The sequence below is a fragment of the Physeter macrocephalus genome, chromosome 21, assembly GCF_002837175.3.
Source record: "Physeter macrocephalus isolate SW-GA chromosome 21, ASM283717v5, whole genome shotgun sequence".
Taxonomy (NCBI): Eukaryota; Metazoa; Chordata; class Mammalia; order Artiodactyla; family Physeteridae; genus Physeter; species Physeter macrocephalus.
In genome coordinates this window covers 21593187-21612722 of record NC_041234.1, presented here as the reverse complement: position 1 = coordinate 21612722, position 19536 = coordinate 21593187, and the positions used below count along the sequence as shown (strand labels likewise).

The window sequence follows — 19536 nt, the reverse complement described above, 5'->3', positions numbered from 1 at the left end:
GTCTTGCCCCTAGGTTCTTCATGACCATTTTTTTTTTTACATTCCATATATATGTGTTAGCATACATCCGTTTTTAAACTTCCAAAGAATAAGTGATCTGAGTCATGCTAAACTGTCACTTCTGGTGTCACATCTAAAAAGACAAGCCAGGGCTTCCCTGGTGGCGCAGTGGTTGAGAGTCCGCCTGCCGATGCAGGGGACACGGGTTCGTGCCCCGGTCCGGGAAGATCCCACATGCCGCGGAGCGGCTGGGCCCGTGAGCCACGGCCGCTGAGCCTGCGCGTCCGGAGCCTGTGCTCCGCAACGGGAGAGGCCACAGCAGTGAGAGGCCCGCGTACCGCAAAAAAAATAAAAAATAAAAAAATAAAATAAAAAGGCAAGCCCAGAGTGAGGAAAAAAAATAGAATATCCAACTCTTAACCCCAGTAGAGCACCAGAGAATTTACAAAATCTGAAAACACCCTCAAATCTGAAGTAAATTTAACTGAATATATATGTATGTCTTTTGTGTCTTCTGATATGTTAGAAGAAATACCTCTTCTGAAAAGAGTCGCCGAGAGAGACTTTTCTAAAGAGGGAAGTGAGCAGTGGTTCATTTTCTCCAATGGGAGCCTGGCCCTACAGGGATCCACAGTGAACTGAGGAAACAATTCAAATCTTAGGGCTGCCTTCCCATGAGTGTAGGATACACTCCCTTACTAGTTACATTATATCTAGCAAAATCCAGAAGAGACATGATAGCCCAGTTGTGCAAAAAAAGAGCTAACATAGCAGTCCTGAGATGGCTATCTTCAAAAGGCCTGCTTACAGGGTTGGCCCTTAGCTGGCACTTGGACTTTGGGAGGGTCTCCACCACTCCTAGAAATAATAAGGATAGCTCACTACCTAAACTGTTTGTATAAACACTACGGATTATGCTGAACACCTGCTTTCCTTCTGGGAGCCTAGAATTTGGCTTCATGCTAGGCAGAGGGTGCCTATGTGAGCAGCTCCCAGTAAAAATCTTATGCACTGAGTCTTTAATGGGCTTCCCTGGAAGACAACATTTCACACATGTTGCCACAACTGATTGCTGGAGGAATTAAGCATGTCCTGTGTGATCCCACAGGGAGAAGACCCTTGCAAGCTTGTGCCTGGTCTCCCCTGGACTTGGCGCCATGTGCCTTTTCTCTTTGCTGGTTTTGCTTTGTATCCTTTTTTTATAATGAATCTTAGCCATGACCATATGCTGAGTCCTGTGAATCCTCCTAATGAATCATTGAACCCAGGGGTTGTCTTGGGGGCCCTGACACACCAACTCCTCCACAATATCAGTTGACAGCTCCATCTCAGTGCTCCCCTTCACTCCCCACCAGTACCCTCAGATTACATGATACTCAACTGAGACTTAGCTAAGGAGAATTCCCCTACTATATTTTGAAGAGTGAACAGGTTTTATTATTGTAATCAAGTAAGAAAAGCGAAATACCTTTTATTTTGAATGTGTATTTAGGTCTTTTACTCCTTGATCTGGTTTTTCCTTCCTTTGGTGGCCAAGACAGGACCAACTTGTAAGGGTACATTTTTTTAAATTTGCAAGTTTAAAGTATGTTTCTTTGCAGATGTAAAAGCATTGCTGGCTGTGCTTCAGTTCCTGAGTGCATCAAGTTTGTTCTTGCCTTAAGCTTTTTTTCTTTTTTTAAAATAAATTTATTTATTTTATTTTATTTATTTTTTATTTTTGGCCGCATTGGGTCTTCGTTGCTGCGTGCGGGCGTTCTCTAGTTGCGGCGAGCAGGGTCTACTCTTCGTTGCGGTGCATTGGCCTCTCACTGCGGTGGCTTCTCTTGTTGCAGAGCACGGGCTCTAGGCGCACGGGCTTCAGTAGTTGTGGCACACGGGCTCAGTAGTTGTGGCTCGCGGGCTCTAGAGCACAGGCTCAGTAGTTGTGGTGCACGGGCTTAGTTGCTCCGCGGCATGTGGGATCTTCCTGGACCAGGGCTCGAACCCGTGTCCCCTGCATTGGCAGGCGGATTCCTAACCACTGCGCCACTGGGGAAGCCCACCTTAAGCTTTTGTACCAGCAGCTCTTTTTGTCTGAGATGCTTTTCCCACAGCTTGGCATCCCTGGCTCTGTCTTTTCAGTGAGCTCTCCACTTCACTGTCACCTCCTCTGAGAGGCCTTCTCTGACCACCCAATCTAAAGGCGCCCCCAACTCCACCCACAGATCACCCTGCTTTGACTTCATCATAGCACTTATTTCAACCTCCTATTGTATTCATGCTTTATTTTTTGTTTAGTCAAAGTCTCCTCCCTCTAGAATATAATTTCCACTTGAAAAATTATTTTGTTTGTTTGATCAGCATTTTATTCTCAGTGCTAAAATCCTGGAAGAAAAACTAAGCATTCAGTAAATATTTTTGAATAAATGAATAATTAAGTCATTTGACTAAATAAGTGACATTTTGGAAACTGCATTTAACAGGTTTCAGGAGAATGGCCCAATTTGCTTTTATTTTTTTTTTTCTTTCTGTTGCCACATTCAGTGTATTCCCCATCTGGTTCTTTTTTCACCAATGGGTAGTCACTTTTTAAAAAAAATTATTTATTTATTTATTTTGGCAATGCCACACAGCATGTGAGATCTTAATTCCCCTACCAGAGATCGAACCCGTGCACCCTGCATTGGAAGCATGGCATCTTAACTACTGGACCACCAGGGAAGCCCTGGATAGTCACTTTTTTTTTCCACCAGGCCCCCAAAGCAGCGAGACAGGCAGACAGAGAAGCAACGCCGTCAATCAGTGTCAAGTGTGCACTTTTCTCTTGATTCAAGAGGGCCAGCACTATCATTTAAACATCATCCAATCTCTTTGCATCTTAGAGTTTAAGGTCTACAAAAAGCAAGGAGGCAATTGCTATGGATTGTACCGTACATATCGGGAGAGTAGATGTCATTAAGATTCACTTCCTTGCTTCTCCTGTTCAGTTACTTCTGTGCAAGGCAGTGGATTTCTCTTGTCTTCTTCAGTTTAGAATTACTGAATTTCTGAATCTCAGCCATATCTTGTTTGTCAGAGATTTTGGCAGATTAAGCAGGAATGGGATGCACAAAAGAAAGTCATGTTTCCACAATAGCTACTCTAACCCCTTTTCTGACATCCCCATCTACCATTCCAGCCTCTTCTGATATTGTACTAACCTTATTTACCTTGTACCCTAATGATTTCCTCCTGTCCCTCCCTAACTGCACCTGTCCTCAAGGTTCAGCCTTCTGGAATTCTCACACAGTGAGACTCTGCAGCTCATTTTCTACCACTGAGTTTATACTTCTATTTCTCCAGCTATCAACTTTACCCAAATTCCTTATCTCCAGTGGCTCGTGGACATTTGTACATGGAGGTTCAACGTTTAATGCAATATGTCCAATACCTAGTCTATCACCTTCTTCCCGAAGCAGAAACTCCTTTCATTTTCCTGCTTCTGCTAATATATACATATATATTTTAAGAATAACAAATCTGAAACCATTTTGCCTGCACTCTCAGTGTACCCTTCACATTCAGTTAGCATGAAACCATATACATATCTTACTAGCTGTCCCTTCTTTACTAACACACTAGCATAGATTGACAGCATAACAGCCAGGATTACTACACAACCTCCCAATTCAGGGTCTCTCAAAGTGTGGTCCAGCCCCCCTTGCAGCAGAATCACTTGAGGAGCTTGTTAAAATATAGATTCCCAGACACCAACTGAACCCTAACCTGCAAAATTAGAATTCCTGAGTGTGGGGCATAGAATTTTGCATTTTAACAGGTTCCCCAACATAATTCTCAAACTAGCTTTAGAACCCTTGGAATTCTCTCTCTACCTCCTATCTCTACCCAGATCCAAATTACTCTGCATCTGTCTACACATAGTTTACACTGGGACACACCTCTGTTTAAGGACTGTGACTTTAATACGTTTGCTTACATTTGAGAGTATAAAGTGGACCTTCGACATCGGAACTCCCTCATTTTATAGAAAAGGAAACTAAGATCCAGAGAAATTTTCACCCATGGAGGTCACAGAGTAGGTAAGTGGCAAAGCTTGGACTAGATCTCAAGTCTTTTGATTTCCAAGCCACGCAGAAAAGAGTTAACATAGCAGTCCTGTCCGGTGTCCTTTGAAAGGCCTGAGCGTAAGATTGGCCCTTGGATGGCGTCTGGGAGCTTCAGTGTGGGGAGGGTTTCCACCATTCCCAGGACTGATAAGAGTAACTCCCTGTGCCTAAAATGTTTTTTGTAAACAATATGGTTTAAAATGAACACCTGCTTTCCTTCTGGGAGTCTGGAATTTGGGTACATGTCAAACAGAGCATGCTATGTGACCATCCCCCAATAAAAACCCTGGGTACTGAGTCTCTAAGGAGCATCCCTGATGGATAACATTTTACATATGTTGTCACAACTCCTTACTAAGGGAATTAAGTGCATCCTGAGTGACTCCACTGGGAGAGGACTCTTGGGAGCTTGTACCTGGTTTCCTTCAGATTTCTCCTCACGTGCCTTTTCCCTTTGTTGATTGTGCTTCGTATACTTTCACTGTAATAAATCATAGCCACGCGTCTGACTATATGCTGAGTCCTGTGAACCCTCCTAGTGAATCATCAAACATGGGGGTGGTCTTGGGGACCTTGCAGCACACAAGCCAATGTTTTCCATAACTCATTTCACTGCCACTCTCATTGACTGTATAAAAGAGACAGTAGGGGTAAACCAAAACAGCATGGCCTTAAAAAAACAGCATGATTTAAATGCTGACTTAGCTGCTAAGCTCCATTACTTCTCTGAGTCATGGTTTCATCATCTATAAAATAATTGGGCCAATAATACTTACTTTGTAAGTTTTCTTTTTTTTTTTTTTTTTTGGCTGCGCTGCATGGCTTGTGGGATCTTAGTTCCCCTACCAGGGGTTGAGCCTGTGCCCCCTGCAGTGGAAGCGCAGAATCTTAACCTCTGGACCGCCAGGGAAGTCCCTGTAAGGTTTTTACAAAGATTTAGCCATGATAGTACAAGAGATCCATAGTATACACCCTTTAAGAAGGAGCTATGATTATTTTCCTTCGAGTCTTTTGGATAAGATGGAATGACCAGAAGGAATTCTATGGATCCAGTTTTAGGTATCCATGTATCCATGTAGCAATGGAATTAATTATATGGACTAAAAAGTCCCAATCATATTGGGACTTGTGAGCAGATTATTTTTCCTAGGATCTGTGTAGAGCTCCTCTAACTAAGGACTTGCAGTGCGAATTGTGTGGAGAGCAAGCACGGAAAAAATATGTTCTTACTCATCCTCGGCTTTCAACCCATGCTTGGCTATTCGTCTCTTGCTTTTGGGGTCCTGCCTACTCCACTGATTTCTGGGCCCTGACCTCTTTCTTGCTGCCAGTGCGCACTCCTTAGCTCTTTGTTGGATGTTCACCTGTTCCTCCAGCTGTACCTTCTTCCAACCACGAGTTCACACATGATTCATTCACCATCATTCACTTGGTCCTATATAGAGGATCCCCACTGAAACTTCTTTCCTGGCTGTGGCCCTGGCTTCAACCCCTAACCAGCTTGTAATATTTGCTCTTGAATAAAGTATATTTCACTTTTGTGGAAACAGTTATTAGGCAAATATAATTCCAGTCAGTGGCAGCATATTTGGAAGAAAAACTCATTTATGTTTATTTATTCTTTTTGTCCCTTGCATCCAGAAGATGAACACAACACTTCTTAATACTAACATTGTCCCATCTGAAATAACGTAACTAAAAGGCTTAATTTAAAGAAGAGTTATTTCAAATCTCTTCAGCAATTCAAATGAGGTGGCTTCTTTAGTATATACTAGGGTAGCTGCCATAAAAAGCAGCCAGTGTCTGCAAGGAGTTGCTTTATGGCACATCATTTTCAGAAAATAATCATTAGTCTTAGATATCGAGGGCGAAATATTTAAACAAAGACTTTTGCTCTATATTTCTCAATCAGACATGATACAATAGTGAGGGCACGGCATGGGGAGTCAGGGGGCCTATGTTTCAGTCTCTAACTATAGTTTAGTGGTTAAGAGCCTTTTCCCACCTCCACTTTCATCTAGGTAGGGCTGAGCTAATAGTACTTGCCGATAGAATGTGAGTGGAAGTGATTGTGCCACTTCCCTGCTAATGTGGCTTTAAAGCAAGCATCCTGTCTCCATGCTCTCTTCCCCTAGCTACTGGCTGCATGCTGACACCCAGGATAACCTTGGAGGCCACATGTTGAAGATGGTAGAGCCATTCTCATCCAGAGTTCCTGAATGGCCACACAAATAATCAGTCCTTCAGTCTTATCAATCAGGAATATTTGCACTATGTTAAGCCATTGACATTTTGAGATTTTTGTGTTATAGAAGCTAGTATGTCCCTAATTAAGTTGTTCCACTTCTTTATGCCAATATGTTTGGGTTGTTATAAGGATTAAATGAGTTAGAACAATGCCTGACACAGAATAAATGTTCAATAAATGTTAGCTATTAATATCACTACCTGCTCTGATGCTAGCAGGTTATGGGTCATTGAACATGTCAGTTTCCCTGGACCTCCATTTCTTCAACTGTAAAACATAAGAGTCATGCTTGGACTTCCCTCGTGGTGCAGTGGTTAAGAATCTGCCTGCCAACACAGGGGACACGGGTTCGAGCCCTGGTCCGGGAAGATCCCACATGCCGCGGAGCAACTAAGCCCGTGCACCACAACTACTGAGCCTGCACTCTAGAGCCGCGAGCCACAACTACTGAAGCCTAGAGCTTCAGTATGCCTAGAGCCCGTGCTCCACAGCAAGAGAAGCCACCGCAGTTAGAAGCCCGCACACCGCAACGAAGAGTAGCCCCCGCTCACCGCAACTAGAGAAAGCCTGCGTGCAGCAACGAAGACCAACACAGCCATAAATAAATAATTAATTGATTAATTAATTATTTTTTTTAATGTCATGCTTAATGACCAAATTTCCCAAAGTTTGAAATTTTATAATCAGAAACCTCTTCAAATTGCTAAGAAAAAATATTATCTTAACCCATGGAAAGTGGCCAGAGGATGAGGGGGAGGCATTCAGAACATCAGGTAAAGAGAGAAAGAAGGAAAACAGAGAACAGTCTAAAGGATGCCGAGAGGGAAAACCACTATTTAAAGAGAAGCATATTTTCTTTTTGACATTTATCCATCAATTCTGAAATAAGCTTCAAAGAGAAGATTTACAAACCGTGCTGTGTCCATGAGACTTTCATTCACACCCAGATGAATATCTTGTGTGGTAAGAAAACAAGGATGTCCTCCCAGAAGTGCAAAGCCTACAGTAAAAGAGAGAGAAAAAAGGCATTTTGAAAAAAAGAAAGTAGCAAACAAAATTATGAGCAATCAGCACCATCTCCACTGAAAAGTCAAAATCTTTCAATCTCACCAGCCTCTCTGATAGGGAATTCCCAGGGAAAGCATAATGAGGAATGGAGAGAAGTAGATGAAATTTTCTGTACCAGCACTTAACTCTCCTTCAGATGTGTGCCCATTTCTACACCCTCTTGTTCAGAGCTGGGCAATATGGGGCTTGTTCTCATTTGGAGACTATACCTCATTTTTATTCTTTAAAATATATAATGATGTCCGCCGGGAAAATGGGAAAATAAACTGTAGTATGGGACATCATGGATTACAATGGAATACTATTCAGTAATAAAAAGGAATGCACTACTATACACACAACATGGATGAATCTCACAAGCATTATGCTGAATGAAAGAAACTAGACACAAAAGAGTACATAATGTATAATTCCATTTATATGAAGATCTAGAATGGGCAAAACTAACATAGAGTGGCTGAAATTAAAACACTAGTTGCTTCTGGAGAGGCTGATTGGCTGGGAAGGAGCATTGTTGAACATTCTGGGGTTACAGGAATACTTTATACCTTGACAGAGTTTGTACATTACATACCCATATACGTGAGTATATGTATTCTTTAACACTTATTGAACTGTACACTTAAGATCTGTGCATCTTCCAGTATATAGATTATAGGTTAATTTTTAAAATAAATTTATTTTATTTATTTTTGGCTGCATTGGGTCTTCGTTGTTGTGCGCGGGCTTTCTCTAGTTGTGGCGAGCGGGGGCTTCTCTTCATTGTGGTGCATGGGCTTCTCATTGCAGTGGCTTCTCTGTTGTGGAGCACAGGCTCTAGGTGCGCGGGCTTCAGTACTTGCGGCACGTGGGCTCAGTAGTTGTGACTCGTGGTCTCTAGAGCGCAGGCTCAGTAGTTGTGGCACATGGGCTTAGCTGCTCCATGGCATGTGGGATCTTCCCGGACCAGCGCTTGAACCCGTGTCCCCTGCATTGGCAGGCAGATTCTTAACCACTGCACCACCAGGGAAACCCAAGCCCTTAATTTTTTAAAAATTGAAAATAAAGTGAGTATTGAAATGGCAATTTCAGGTCACTAAAAGTCAGCAAGATCAGAAGGTCATTCAACTGCTGTATTTATCCTCCAACCAAGACAGGGCTAAGCACCACTCACATATTGCCCTCACCACTTTTCAACCCTCCATAGGATGTGAGATTATTGCAGACATCTGAGCAGACGAGGATGGCTCCTTCCCCACCCTCATAGCACATTCCATTGGTCTGGGGAGGATGACACAGAGAGGGGCCTGCCCCAAGCCATAGCTAAACTCTGTGGTAACAAGGAGAGCCCTTTTACCACATACCCTGAGGCAAAATTATGGGAAATGGTGACATCCAATCAGAACTTTACTTTCTCATTTGAGACAGGTTCAATAGGCAGGCTTTCTTAGATATACAATGTAAAGGCAAATAAGTATAATTACAAGATAGAGACTTGTCTGAGGAATTTTGCAAACATTACTTTTTTCCTCCTTATTGTAATATACCTACTTTGTCTTTTGGAAAATATGCGACAGTCACAATTTTCTAATCCTACTTGTTTCCCGTGAGAAAGGAGGAAATCATTAATCTCATGGTGAGTTGGGGGACAAAGAGTTTTAGACTCGTGAAGGGGAATTTGACCCAAAGTCTCATGAAACAGCCCACTGAAACCTTAATGCAATTTGAATAGTGCAATTTGAATATGGATAGGTGATATTAACAAATGATATTGACAAATCATTTTTATTAGGTGTGATAATGATATTGTAGCTATATAGAAAATATTCTTATTTATTTGAAATATGCATACTGATATATTTTGAGGTAAAATTTCATTGTAGCTTTAATTTACTTTAAAGTATTTCACTAACTGGGACTTCTCTGGCAGTCCAGTGATTAAGACTCCACGCTTCCACTTCAGGGGGCACGGGTTCGATCCCTGGTTGGGGAACTAAGATCCCGCATACCACGCTGCGTGGCCAAAAACAAAAAAATTTCACTAACAAAAATGAACAGATAAATCAAAGAAGGCAACATATTAACAGTTGATTGATGTAAGGGGTATTGGGGTGCTCATTATGCTAATCTTTCTACTTTCTGTTCATTTGAAAACTTTCCTAAGTAAAACAACAACAGAAAATCCACAACAAAACAATTGTTCTCATTTCTGTTACTACATTTAAAAAATAATTATATTCTACCTATTTCATACTTAAAAGTATTCTCTTAAAAATGCCCCGACCAGGGCTTCCCTGATGGCGCAGTGGTTGGGGGTCCGCCTGCCGATTCAGGGGACACGGGTTCGTGCCCCGGTCCGGGAAGATCCCACGTGCCGCGGAGCGGCTGGGCCCGTGAGCCATGGCCGCTGAGCCTGCGCGTCCGGAGCCTGTGCTCCGCAACGGGAGAGGCCACGACAGTGAGAGGCCCGCGTACCGCAAAAAAAAAAAAGCCCCGACCAAATGGTTTTTTAGCTACAGGCCACTATGTTCTGACTCTAGCAATGACTAGTCATAGAGCACTACCAGGTGCTGGCACTTCAGAAACTTTCTTCCATTGAATCCTTCATTCTGACAAAGAGCATATTAGATATTATTATAAGAATTTTATAGACAGGAGTTTTGAGAGTCAAAGAGTCGAAAAACTTGTTCAAGATTGTTTTTAAGAACCTAGAGCTTTCTCCTAAGAGAGCCAGCCCCTAAGCCAACTTAACATTGGGATCTACAGAGACAGGACAACATAGTGGAACTGGATTCAGTCTTCATCTGAAAATCAGGCAGTTTGCCTAGAGCCCTAAGATCCCTTGCAGATCTGATGTGCTACATCCCAGGTAGAATGAGAGAACATGAAACACACAAACAGTCCTACTTGCTATGGGCCGTGTAATAAAGAATCTGACTCAATTTATGATGTTTGATTGCTATCCACCATCACTCTCCCTTCTCCTCCTGCCCTGTGCATGGGCATCTTCACCCCAGCCTCACCCTACAACCACAATAAAAGCACAAGCCATATAATTTTCCTGCTCTCTAATGCCACTTTGGGACCAATTTTGGAGCTAGCCCTACTCTCCCCAGAAAGCCACATTATGTGAATAATAAACCTTTTCATACCCTCTTGGTGCAAGTATGTTATCCTCACTGTCAACAATCAAACCAAATTTTGGTGGGAGGCACATCTTGTCTCTGTGGAGTGACCACAACAGGTCCTAGCCTCATGGCATGGTTCTAAAATTTATTCATTCATTCTAAAAGTATGTGCCTGCTGCTGTTCTAGGCACTGTGAAAAGCATTGTAAACAACAAAGTACAGTCCCTGCCTACTTGGAACTTTCATTCTAATGGGGGAGAGATAGATAATAAACTGAATGAGTAAATTAAATATCTTGTATGTTAGATGTTGACAAGTGCTACATGAAAAATAGAGCAGGGAGGGAGGATAGGGAATGTAAGGAATAAGAGTTATAATTTTAACGTGGTCAAGGAAGCCACATTGAAACATACAAGACAGTGGGAAGAGCATGTCTTGAGGTCCTGAGGAAGGGTCATGACTGGTGGATTCACGGCACAACAGAGTTAGTGTGGAAGGTATAGAGTGTGTGAGGAGGAGAGTAATAGTTGGTGAGGCTGCAGAAGGAAGGTGGGGAGGAAGCAACAGCTTTGACTTTTGTCTGAGTAAGATGGGAAGCCATCAGAGGGTTGGAGCAGAGGATGACATGATTGGACATATGTTTTAATAGAACATCCATAGTGGGGCAAGGGCAGGAGCAGGGAGACCAGTCAGGAGACTTGCAAAAATCTGGCTGAGAATTGATAGCTTGGACCAGCATAGTAACCACTGAAGCAATGAGAAAATGATTGGATTCTTGATATATTTTGAGAGTAGAGCCAGCACTCGGTTGATAACCTTACTTCCCACCTCAATGAAAAAAATGGTAACAGAGAACTTCCAGATTCCATCACCCCATTTCCGTACTTGTCAGCATCTGTACCCATATATTCTGCTCCCCTTCCTGTTCAGCATAGATGAACTTTCCATACCCCATGTATGAACCAGAAGCCATGCCCCCTCACCTACTCAAGAATGTTGCTCTACCAACTCTTCCCTTTCTCTCTTACATTACCTGCATCTTGAATAGGCTATTCTAATTTTTTCACTCATTAATTTAAAAAATGCAAACTTTCTCTTGTCCTTATTTCCCCTGCCAGGTATCCATTTAATTCTTTGCTCTCTTTGCAGCCAAACTCTTATTTTTTTCTTTCTCTCTCCAGTTCCTTGTCGCATTTCCTTCAAATCTATTCCCATAAGTCTTTGGCCCCCCAACATGGCACCAAAACTCCCCTCACCAGGGTTACCAATGACTTTCACATTGCTACATCTAGTGGCCATTTCAGTTCTTATTTTTCTTGACCTTGGAGCAATTAACAGAGTTGTTCACCGCCTTGTCCTTGATAAACTTTCTTCGCATACCATCCAAGACACCGCACACTCTTGCTTTTACGTCTACCTTGGTAGTGGCTCCTTCTCAATCGCCATTGCTGGTTCTTTCTCTTTTCCTTTACCTCTTAATGTCGACGTTCCCCAGGGCTAGTCCTTGGTCCTCTTCTCTCCATCTACACTCATTTCCTTTATAATTGTGTCTGGTCCCATAGCCTTAAATACCATCTGTATGCTGATGACTCCCAAGTATTCTAGGTCAAATTTCACTCCCCTACTCCAAACTAATATCCAACTGCCTCTTCAGCATCTTTGCTTGTGTGTCTAAAAGACATCTCAAACTCAATACTTCCAAAACTGAACTCTTGATTTTCCCCTCCATCCTGCCTGACCTGCTCTATCCTGCTCCATCCAGTTGCTCAGACAGAAACATTGTCATCCTTGATGCCTCTCTCTTACCTGCTACATCAGGAATCTTGTTGGCTCTCCCTTCGAAACATATCCCGAATCTGGCCCTCCTACCCCTTCCTCTGCCACCACCCTGGCCCCAGCCTCTATGTACTATAGCTACCTATTGACAGCTTTCCCTGCTTCTATCTCATCTGCACCCCCAGCCCCGAAGTTTATTTTCAACAGAGCAGTCAGAGAGATCCACTGAAAATGCAAGTTAGATCACATTCCTCCTCTGTTCAAAACCCTCCAAAGATTTCCCTATTGTACTCAGAGTAAAAGGCAAAGTCCAAATAATGGAGTACATGTTTCTCCCTCACTTCCAGGCAGTCTTCTCCTTGCTGAGCGCGCTTATCACCTTCCAACGTGATATATCATCCACTTAAAATGTATTATGTCTATTGTTTATTGTCTGTGTACCAACTAGAATGTCAGCTCCACAAAAGCAGGGATTTACCTCTCTTTTTTTCACTGATATATCAATCTCAGGAACCTAGAATAAATACTGGTACATAGTAAGTATTCAACAAATACTTACTGAACAAATGCAGGAACGATTTTGACTCTGGAGAGAGGACCCATTCTTTTCACTTGCAAACATCTCCTAATTTTGTTAATGGAATTTTCTATTACGTGTGAAGTGAGCTAATGTGATTTAGTGACGATTATAATCACTAATGACTCTTGAGCCCTTAATCTATTTCTAAACAGGGAAAGTCACCTAAACAAAAATGAATACTGCACATTCATCAAGAAAGTATTTACGGTGCACCTACTATGTGCCTGGCACAGGGATGAATGCCATTGGGGGGTTGGGGACTGTGGAGGAAGATTTCAGAGAAAGTTTAAGGCCTCCTGGCAAGTCTGCTTGAAGTCATACTCTTACTTTGACTGGAAGTCATCTTGCTGTGACAACCCAGGATTTGTTTGTTGCCTTGTCTCTTTGTGCTATAACGAAGATTCCCGTCAAGCCTGGACTTATGAGGTAGGGGTAGGAAGAGAGGTTACAGAAAGTGTTAAGAAATAGGAGTCGAGGGCTATCATCAGCCACTACCACCACCCCGAGGGTGAGTCCTGAGGGAACTCCGGATGGAGACAAAAAGGCTGCCCACTGCCAAGCCCTCAGTCACTACAGCCCCCCCGCCCCCAGCAGTGCACCCTGAGGGGACTCAGGATGGGAAAGAATGGGATACTGGCCCTAGATAGTTAAGGTGCATATCAAAGGAATGATTTCCATGAGCCCAGATTCTTGCTTCTTCCCATACATAGAAAAGTGCTAAATTCAGTAACTTGAGATGTCTGGTTTCCTTTCAATAATGGTAATTTTTTGATGTTCCAACTACCTGGATTTTGTTGCAAACACTCCTATATATCCTGGTTCCTCCCTCACCTCTTCAGAACAGTCCCTCAGAGCTACCTGAGAGGCTGCCTCCCAGGCTTAAGTCCTCAGCAAGTCCACCGAATAAAACATAATTCTCAACTTTTAGGTTGTGCAATTTTTTTCAGTCGACAAAGCCTTCAGCAGTTCTTGAAGGAGATTAAATGGGAGGACATTGCTTCAAAGAAGGAATTGCCTCTGCAATGGAAAAGAAGCCTCAGACCCCAGTCCAAAAGTACAAGTCAAGCATTCACCAGTTTATCAGACGTGGATGGCATTAAGTGGTTCTGGAAGGTGTCAGAGGTTCTGAGAAGCCACCAGGAGCGGCCATTGCTGAGGAAAGGAGGACAGCTGGACGGGTCTCTACTCTCTCTTCACTCTTCATCCAGAGGAGTTTATTTTTATCTGTTTCATTTGTTTACGCGTACACATCAGATATTTTTGAACAAAGGATTTCACCTGTTAATATCTTAATTTCTATCTGGGAAAATAAAAGTACATCTTATTTTACTGTTTCTTTTCCTCACAGATCTCTGCAAGCTTTGGAAGAAGGGCTATAAATAGAATTCACGCTCTGGAAATGTAAAGGCTGTGAGAGCTCTTGCTGGTAGAACTAAGGCAGCTATTAACCTCTCTGTGCTTCACTTTCATTCCTGCAGCATAGTATCACGTTTTTTGTATTGCCACCTCTGTAAAGATGATGAATTTGAAACAGCTTGGAAAGCACTAGCTTCCATTTCACCTTGAAAGTCAAATACCAGTGTTAAATAATGAAAAGAACCATCTCTTAGGATGCCCTGTGCATTTTTCCATCAGCTACTGCACTTACCAAGATTAATAAATGTATCCACCTATCTGCTCAATTAATTTGCAATAAAAGAGTATAATCATCAGTAGACACACAGGAGAATTGTGCAGTTTGGCAGGCAGGCATACACAAAGAGTGGGTGAGGAATGAATAAGCTACAACTACACACACAGCAGCATCGATATAGCTCCCAAACAGAATGCTGAGCAAAAGAAGCCAGACACAAGAGAGCATATGCTGAATGACTCCATTTCTATAAAGTTCGAAAACAGCATAACTAATCTGTGAGGTTAGAAGCCAGGATAATGGTTACCCTTTGGGGCAGAGCAGGGGTCGGGTGGGGGGAGTAGCAACTGGAAGAAGATACAAGGGAGGGCTTCTGGGTGCTATTCACATCCTGTTTCTCTATCTGGGTATTAGTTACAAGGATGTGTTTACTGTAATAATTCATTGAACTGTACACTTAATGATTTGCACACTTTTCTCTAGGTGTCTTACATTTTAATAAAAATATTACATCGGCAATTAATATGGCTTGATTTGGGTGAAGAATTTTTTTTAATTAATTTTTATTGGAGTGTAGTTGATTTACAATGTTGTGTTAGTTTCTGCTCTACAGCAAAGTGAATCAGTTATACATATACGTATATTCACTCTTTTTTAGATTCTGTTCCCATATAGGTCATTACAGAGTATTGAGTAGAGTTCCCCGTGCTATACAGTAGGTTCTCATTAGTTATCTATTTTATTGGGTGGAGAATTTTATTTTGTCCCCCGAGATAAGTATAAATGCTGCTGTATCTTTGCAACTCAGGCCTGGGATGGAAGCCTCAAGGACTGTCCTCTGAGGATCACCCCATCCCAGAGGCTGACACAAATCTGGGGTAGCAATTGACAGTTTTAATTACATCCTATTTTCATTCTAAATACCAAGGTAACAGGTTTTGATGAAAAATTGTGTTAACCGACAACCATTAAGATGCACATGTACACAGTAGAAATGCTCTGCCATGTTGGGGGTTGAGGTTTACCATTTCTGTACGCATTTAAATCAGCTGCTTACTCTGACTGATTCTCCTACTGTTGAGTTTGGCAGGATGCCATATGCAATGAGACCCATGGGTATTTATTGAGGATAGTGATGAATACTCTGTGAACCATAACTTTTAATGGTCATATGTTCCTTTTCTCATATATTTGTTGTTATAGTTTGTAATTTTGTGCAGATTTCAGAGCATTTTTTTTTTTTTTGGCCATGCTGCATGGCATGCAGGATCTTAGTCCCCTGACCAGGGATCAGACCTGTGCCCCCTGCAGTGGAAGCGTGGAGTCTTAACCACTGGACCGCCAAGGAAGTCCCAGAGCATTTCTCTATAGAAAACCATCATTTAACAAAATGCTTAATGCCACCTGTAGAAACAGCTTTGTTGGAATAAAACATGACTAATAAATGTCTGAATTAAATTAGACACTTAACAATACATTTAATAATAGCTTCTAATCCTGGGTCTGCCATTTATTAGCCATATGTCTGTGGGCCTTTTGCTGAACCTATTTCAGCCTGTTTTCCTCAGTGGTCTCACCCTCATGGAGTTGTCATGAGGATTAAGTGAGATAATCCATGAAATTAATGTAGAGCACTTAGCACAGGGTCTGTACCCAAAAGCTTATTAAATCTTCACTCTTGGTTTTATTAGTAGCTTAACTACCACGTGATATGTGCATGGTAAAACTGATCACTTATTCAGGGATATTTAAATCGAAAATAACATTTGAACAGAGAAACGTGGTAGACGACACTAACAACCAAGAAAAAATAATCTGAAAGAAACTTAAAATTGAGAAATTTCTATATATTAATCGATTCTTTTGATGACTTCAAAAAAGAACACCTCTCTTAAGTACTAATGATTTTAAAAGATGATAACCAGTGTTGAAAAGGAGCAGAATTTCATAATTACTGACTGGCTTATGCAATATTCATTTTTCCTTTACTAAACGTCAGATGTCAATGTGACCTTTTAAAGAACCCAGCTTTAAAGAGCAAAATGTTCTCAGCAGTTTTCTTCCTAGGACTTTAGAGATAAGATGACACCTTATATGTTTCCTTTCTTCCTCCTTCCTTCTCTCAAAGGGCAAGGGGAGTGCATTAGTAAGAACAGTAAACTTGAGATCTGAATCCTGGTGCCAATTTGTATTAATTGCATGAACTTTAGCAAGTCACTTGATCACTCTAAACTCCATTTTGTTATGTATTTGAGGTACCTCGTTGCTGATCATTACAAGGCAAGAATTACATGAAGTAGTTGTTTGCTTCTGAACCCTAGAAAGCTCTGATGCTTGTAAGTAGGAGAAGATATGCAAAGGATCAACCAACATGTTTTTGTTTGTGGTACCTTTTCCTCAGTCCTATCCATTTGCCCATTTGGGCAGTCATATTATTGATTCAAGGGCGGTCTGATGGAGCAGAAATGCAGAGAGAAACAAGAGGTGATGTATGGCTTATGAGTTACAAAACAGACTTTTTGAAACTCATTACAGAGATCATAGTTTGAGAAAAAAGAAATTTTGAGTTTCAACAGCTTAGGATTTCAGGCACAAACAACAGACTTGAAAGAATACATGGATAGTCAGAGCCAGTTTTTCCTCTTGCTTTATCACCTGGGAACTGGAAGGGGAAGAAAAGGAGCAAGAGCGAAGAAGCAACAGAAATAGACTTTTGACACTGTACCCTGCTGTCTGTCCCCCAGGCCAAGGACTGAAGGGTGGGGAGCATGATGGAAATTTCAGATGAGTTTGGGGAACCCCAGAGCTGAGAACACCTGTGTCTTGCTTTCAAGACAGCATTCTAGGAGGGAGCAAATGTTCTAGAACTCCCTAGCACCCAGAAAGAGGAAGGAACGATAGAGTAGAGAGAGCCTTGCAATATCTCTGTGCCCACTGTGGCGTACAGAGCTGCCAAGAGGTTGAGAGAGCCAAACCAAGAGATATCTCAGATCCTGTGATCAAAGTAAAGCAAACTCCATAGTAAATGGGAGCCAGTCAAGGTCAAATAGGTCTGGTCCAAGGTCCAGAAGTCTCAGCAGATTTCAGCATAGACATGTGATGATGATGTCCTGATGACCAGTGACCAGATCCCCACAGCTCTAGATGCCTGGACGTTGAGATACTCTCCAGGACTTAACCATGACTGTGGGGAAAAGGTGAAGAGACCCTAAATTGACACAGTAAACACTTAAACAACTGAGGATTGCCTAGCACGTTGCAGAGATTGTTTCCATCATCCAGCAAAATTGATATAAACAAGGAAAAGTTCTTCACCTGTTAGAAAAATACACATTTCTTGCTTACATGAGTTGGAGGCCTGAGAATTTATGCCCACTGACATTCTGTACTGAACGTGAAGAATTTTTTGGGACTTCTACCCGAGTCCTCATGGAATCCCTACAGATGAGACTCATCCTTCTGCTTGCAGCTTCTATGAGACTTGGAAAGAGCATTCAGAGGCTTGCACTGCTAACTCTCAGTGACAATGTTTGCCCTTTGTTGTTGCCAAAGAGACAAGCAAATCCCCGCACTGGGCTGCTCCTCCCAGGTCCTCACCCTCTGGCCCCCTCTTCAACACAAGTCCAAGTTTGTCTATGGACTCACCTGTTTCCGTGGACAATCTTGTTCGAGTGCTTCTTTTTTCAAAAATCATGCCTAAAGACTTTCCTTGCAGTAAAGGCAAATACTGAAAGTCAAGGACAAGAATACAGTTAAAATGAAATATACATTGTATATCCAATAGCAAGGATTATGGTTCAAAACTTATTCTTTACATTATCAGAAAATGTAGAATAATTAACACTGTTCCCAAACAAGTGTTCAGATGTTATTTAAAAAGTGAATTTCAGGTGGTGTTTTCATGTTGTATACAAATGGGGGAAGGGAACAGGAACTCCCACAGCTTACTGACACTTAATGAGAAAGTAGTATTAGTTGCTCTGGGTTCAACCTGCACATTTGTTCCAAAGTTTATTAATATTTCATACTGGAGCCATCTTCTTACTTAAATCCGTGGAAACCTCTACCAGTGTTCAATGACCTTGAAGATGCTTGGTTCAGAAGTGTTTTCTCAGCTAGGACTGTGCTTCTCTGTCACAACGTGGGGTACTCAGACTCCTAAAGATGAAGCTCCAGAGTTTCAGCTACACTTTCATCACGCATCCTTGTGAGAGTGCAAAGACTTTGTTTCTAGAAGTCATGTGGAAACAATCTGGAGAGTTTGGGTGTAGGGTAGAGCTCTACCTCCTTCCTCTTCCGTAGATGGACTTCCCGATAGGATGAGTTCTAGAACAAACACATTCCTGCCAGCTAACCTTCCTCACCACGAAGTGTGAAGAACAAAAAGCCTGGGATCTTGGGGGACATTTTCTCCTTATTTCAAGGTCTTCTATAGGAACCCATAGCAGTTGGAGTCACTCCTATTTTCAGTTCGTTCTTAGGAACTTGGAGAGCTAGTGAGCTAGATAAGAAAATCAAGGTGGTGTAAAACTTTCTCAACCTGAAACCAGCTCTTTCAAATGCTCCTGAACAAGCTTGGAATACGAAAACACTTTCACAATTAAGCAGTCTAAATGAAGCTGCTGCATTAATTAAGCGTGTTTCAAACATAAATTGCTCAAAATGCAGAATAATGCTTCCAGCAAGGCACCATATCCCATCTCTTCTCCTACTTGGTTACCATTTAATTGTTTCTTTGCTAATCTACATTCTTTAACACTGTCACATCATCCTGAATTTTTTGAAATTATCCTAATGATGATATATCTGATATTCATCCACAGTTGAAATTTGTTGCTAGAAAAAATGTATCATCCTTATTTTTCATTTGATAGAAAACACACAGAGAAAAGAAAGGAGGTATAAAAATAAAATCCCGCCAAAAAAAAAAAAACAATGTTACATAATACTTTGGGCTTCCCTGGTGGCTCACTGGTTGAGAGTCCACCTGCCGATGCAGGGGACACGGGTTCGTGCCCCGGTCCGGGAGGATCCCA

The 19536-nt window shown here is 41.9% G+C and overlaps 1 protein-coding gene and 1 pseudogene across 1 annotated transcript in view; both read right to left on the bottom strand.

The window, feature by feature from the left end:
• Positions 1-19536, bottom strand: part of OTC (ornithine transcarbamylase) — a 58825-nt gene that overhangs the window by 30612 nt on the left and 8677 nt on the right. The window contains exons 3-4 of the mRNA XM_007127758.3: positions 18146-18227; positions 7249-7336 (exon numbers count right to left, since the gene is read on the bottom strand). Of these exons, the coding sequence (XP_007127820.1) occupies positions 7249-7336; positions 18146-18227 (170 nt within the window). The remainder of the gene's footprint in view (positions 1-7248; positions 7337-18145; positions 18228-19536) is intronic.
• LOC112062318 (thymosin beta-4-like) lies at positions 2938-3988 on the bottom strand (annotated as a pseudogene).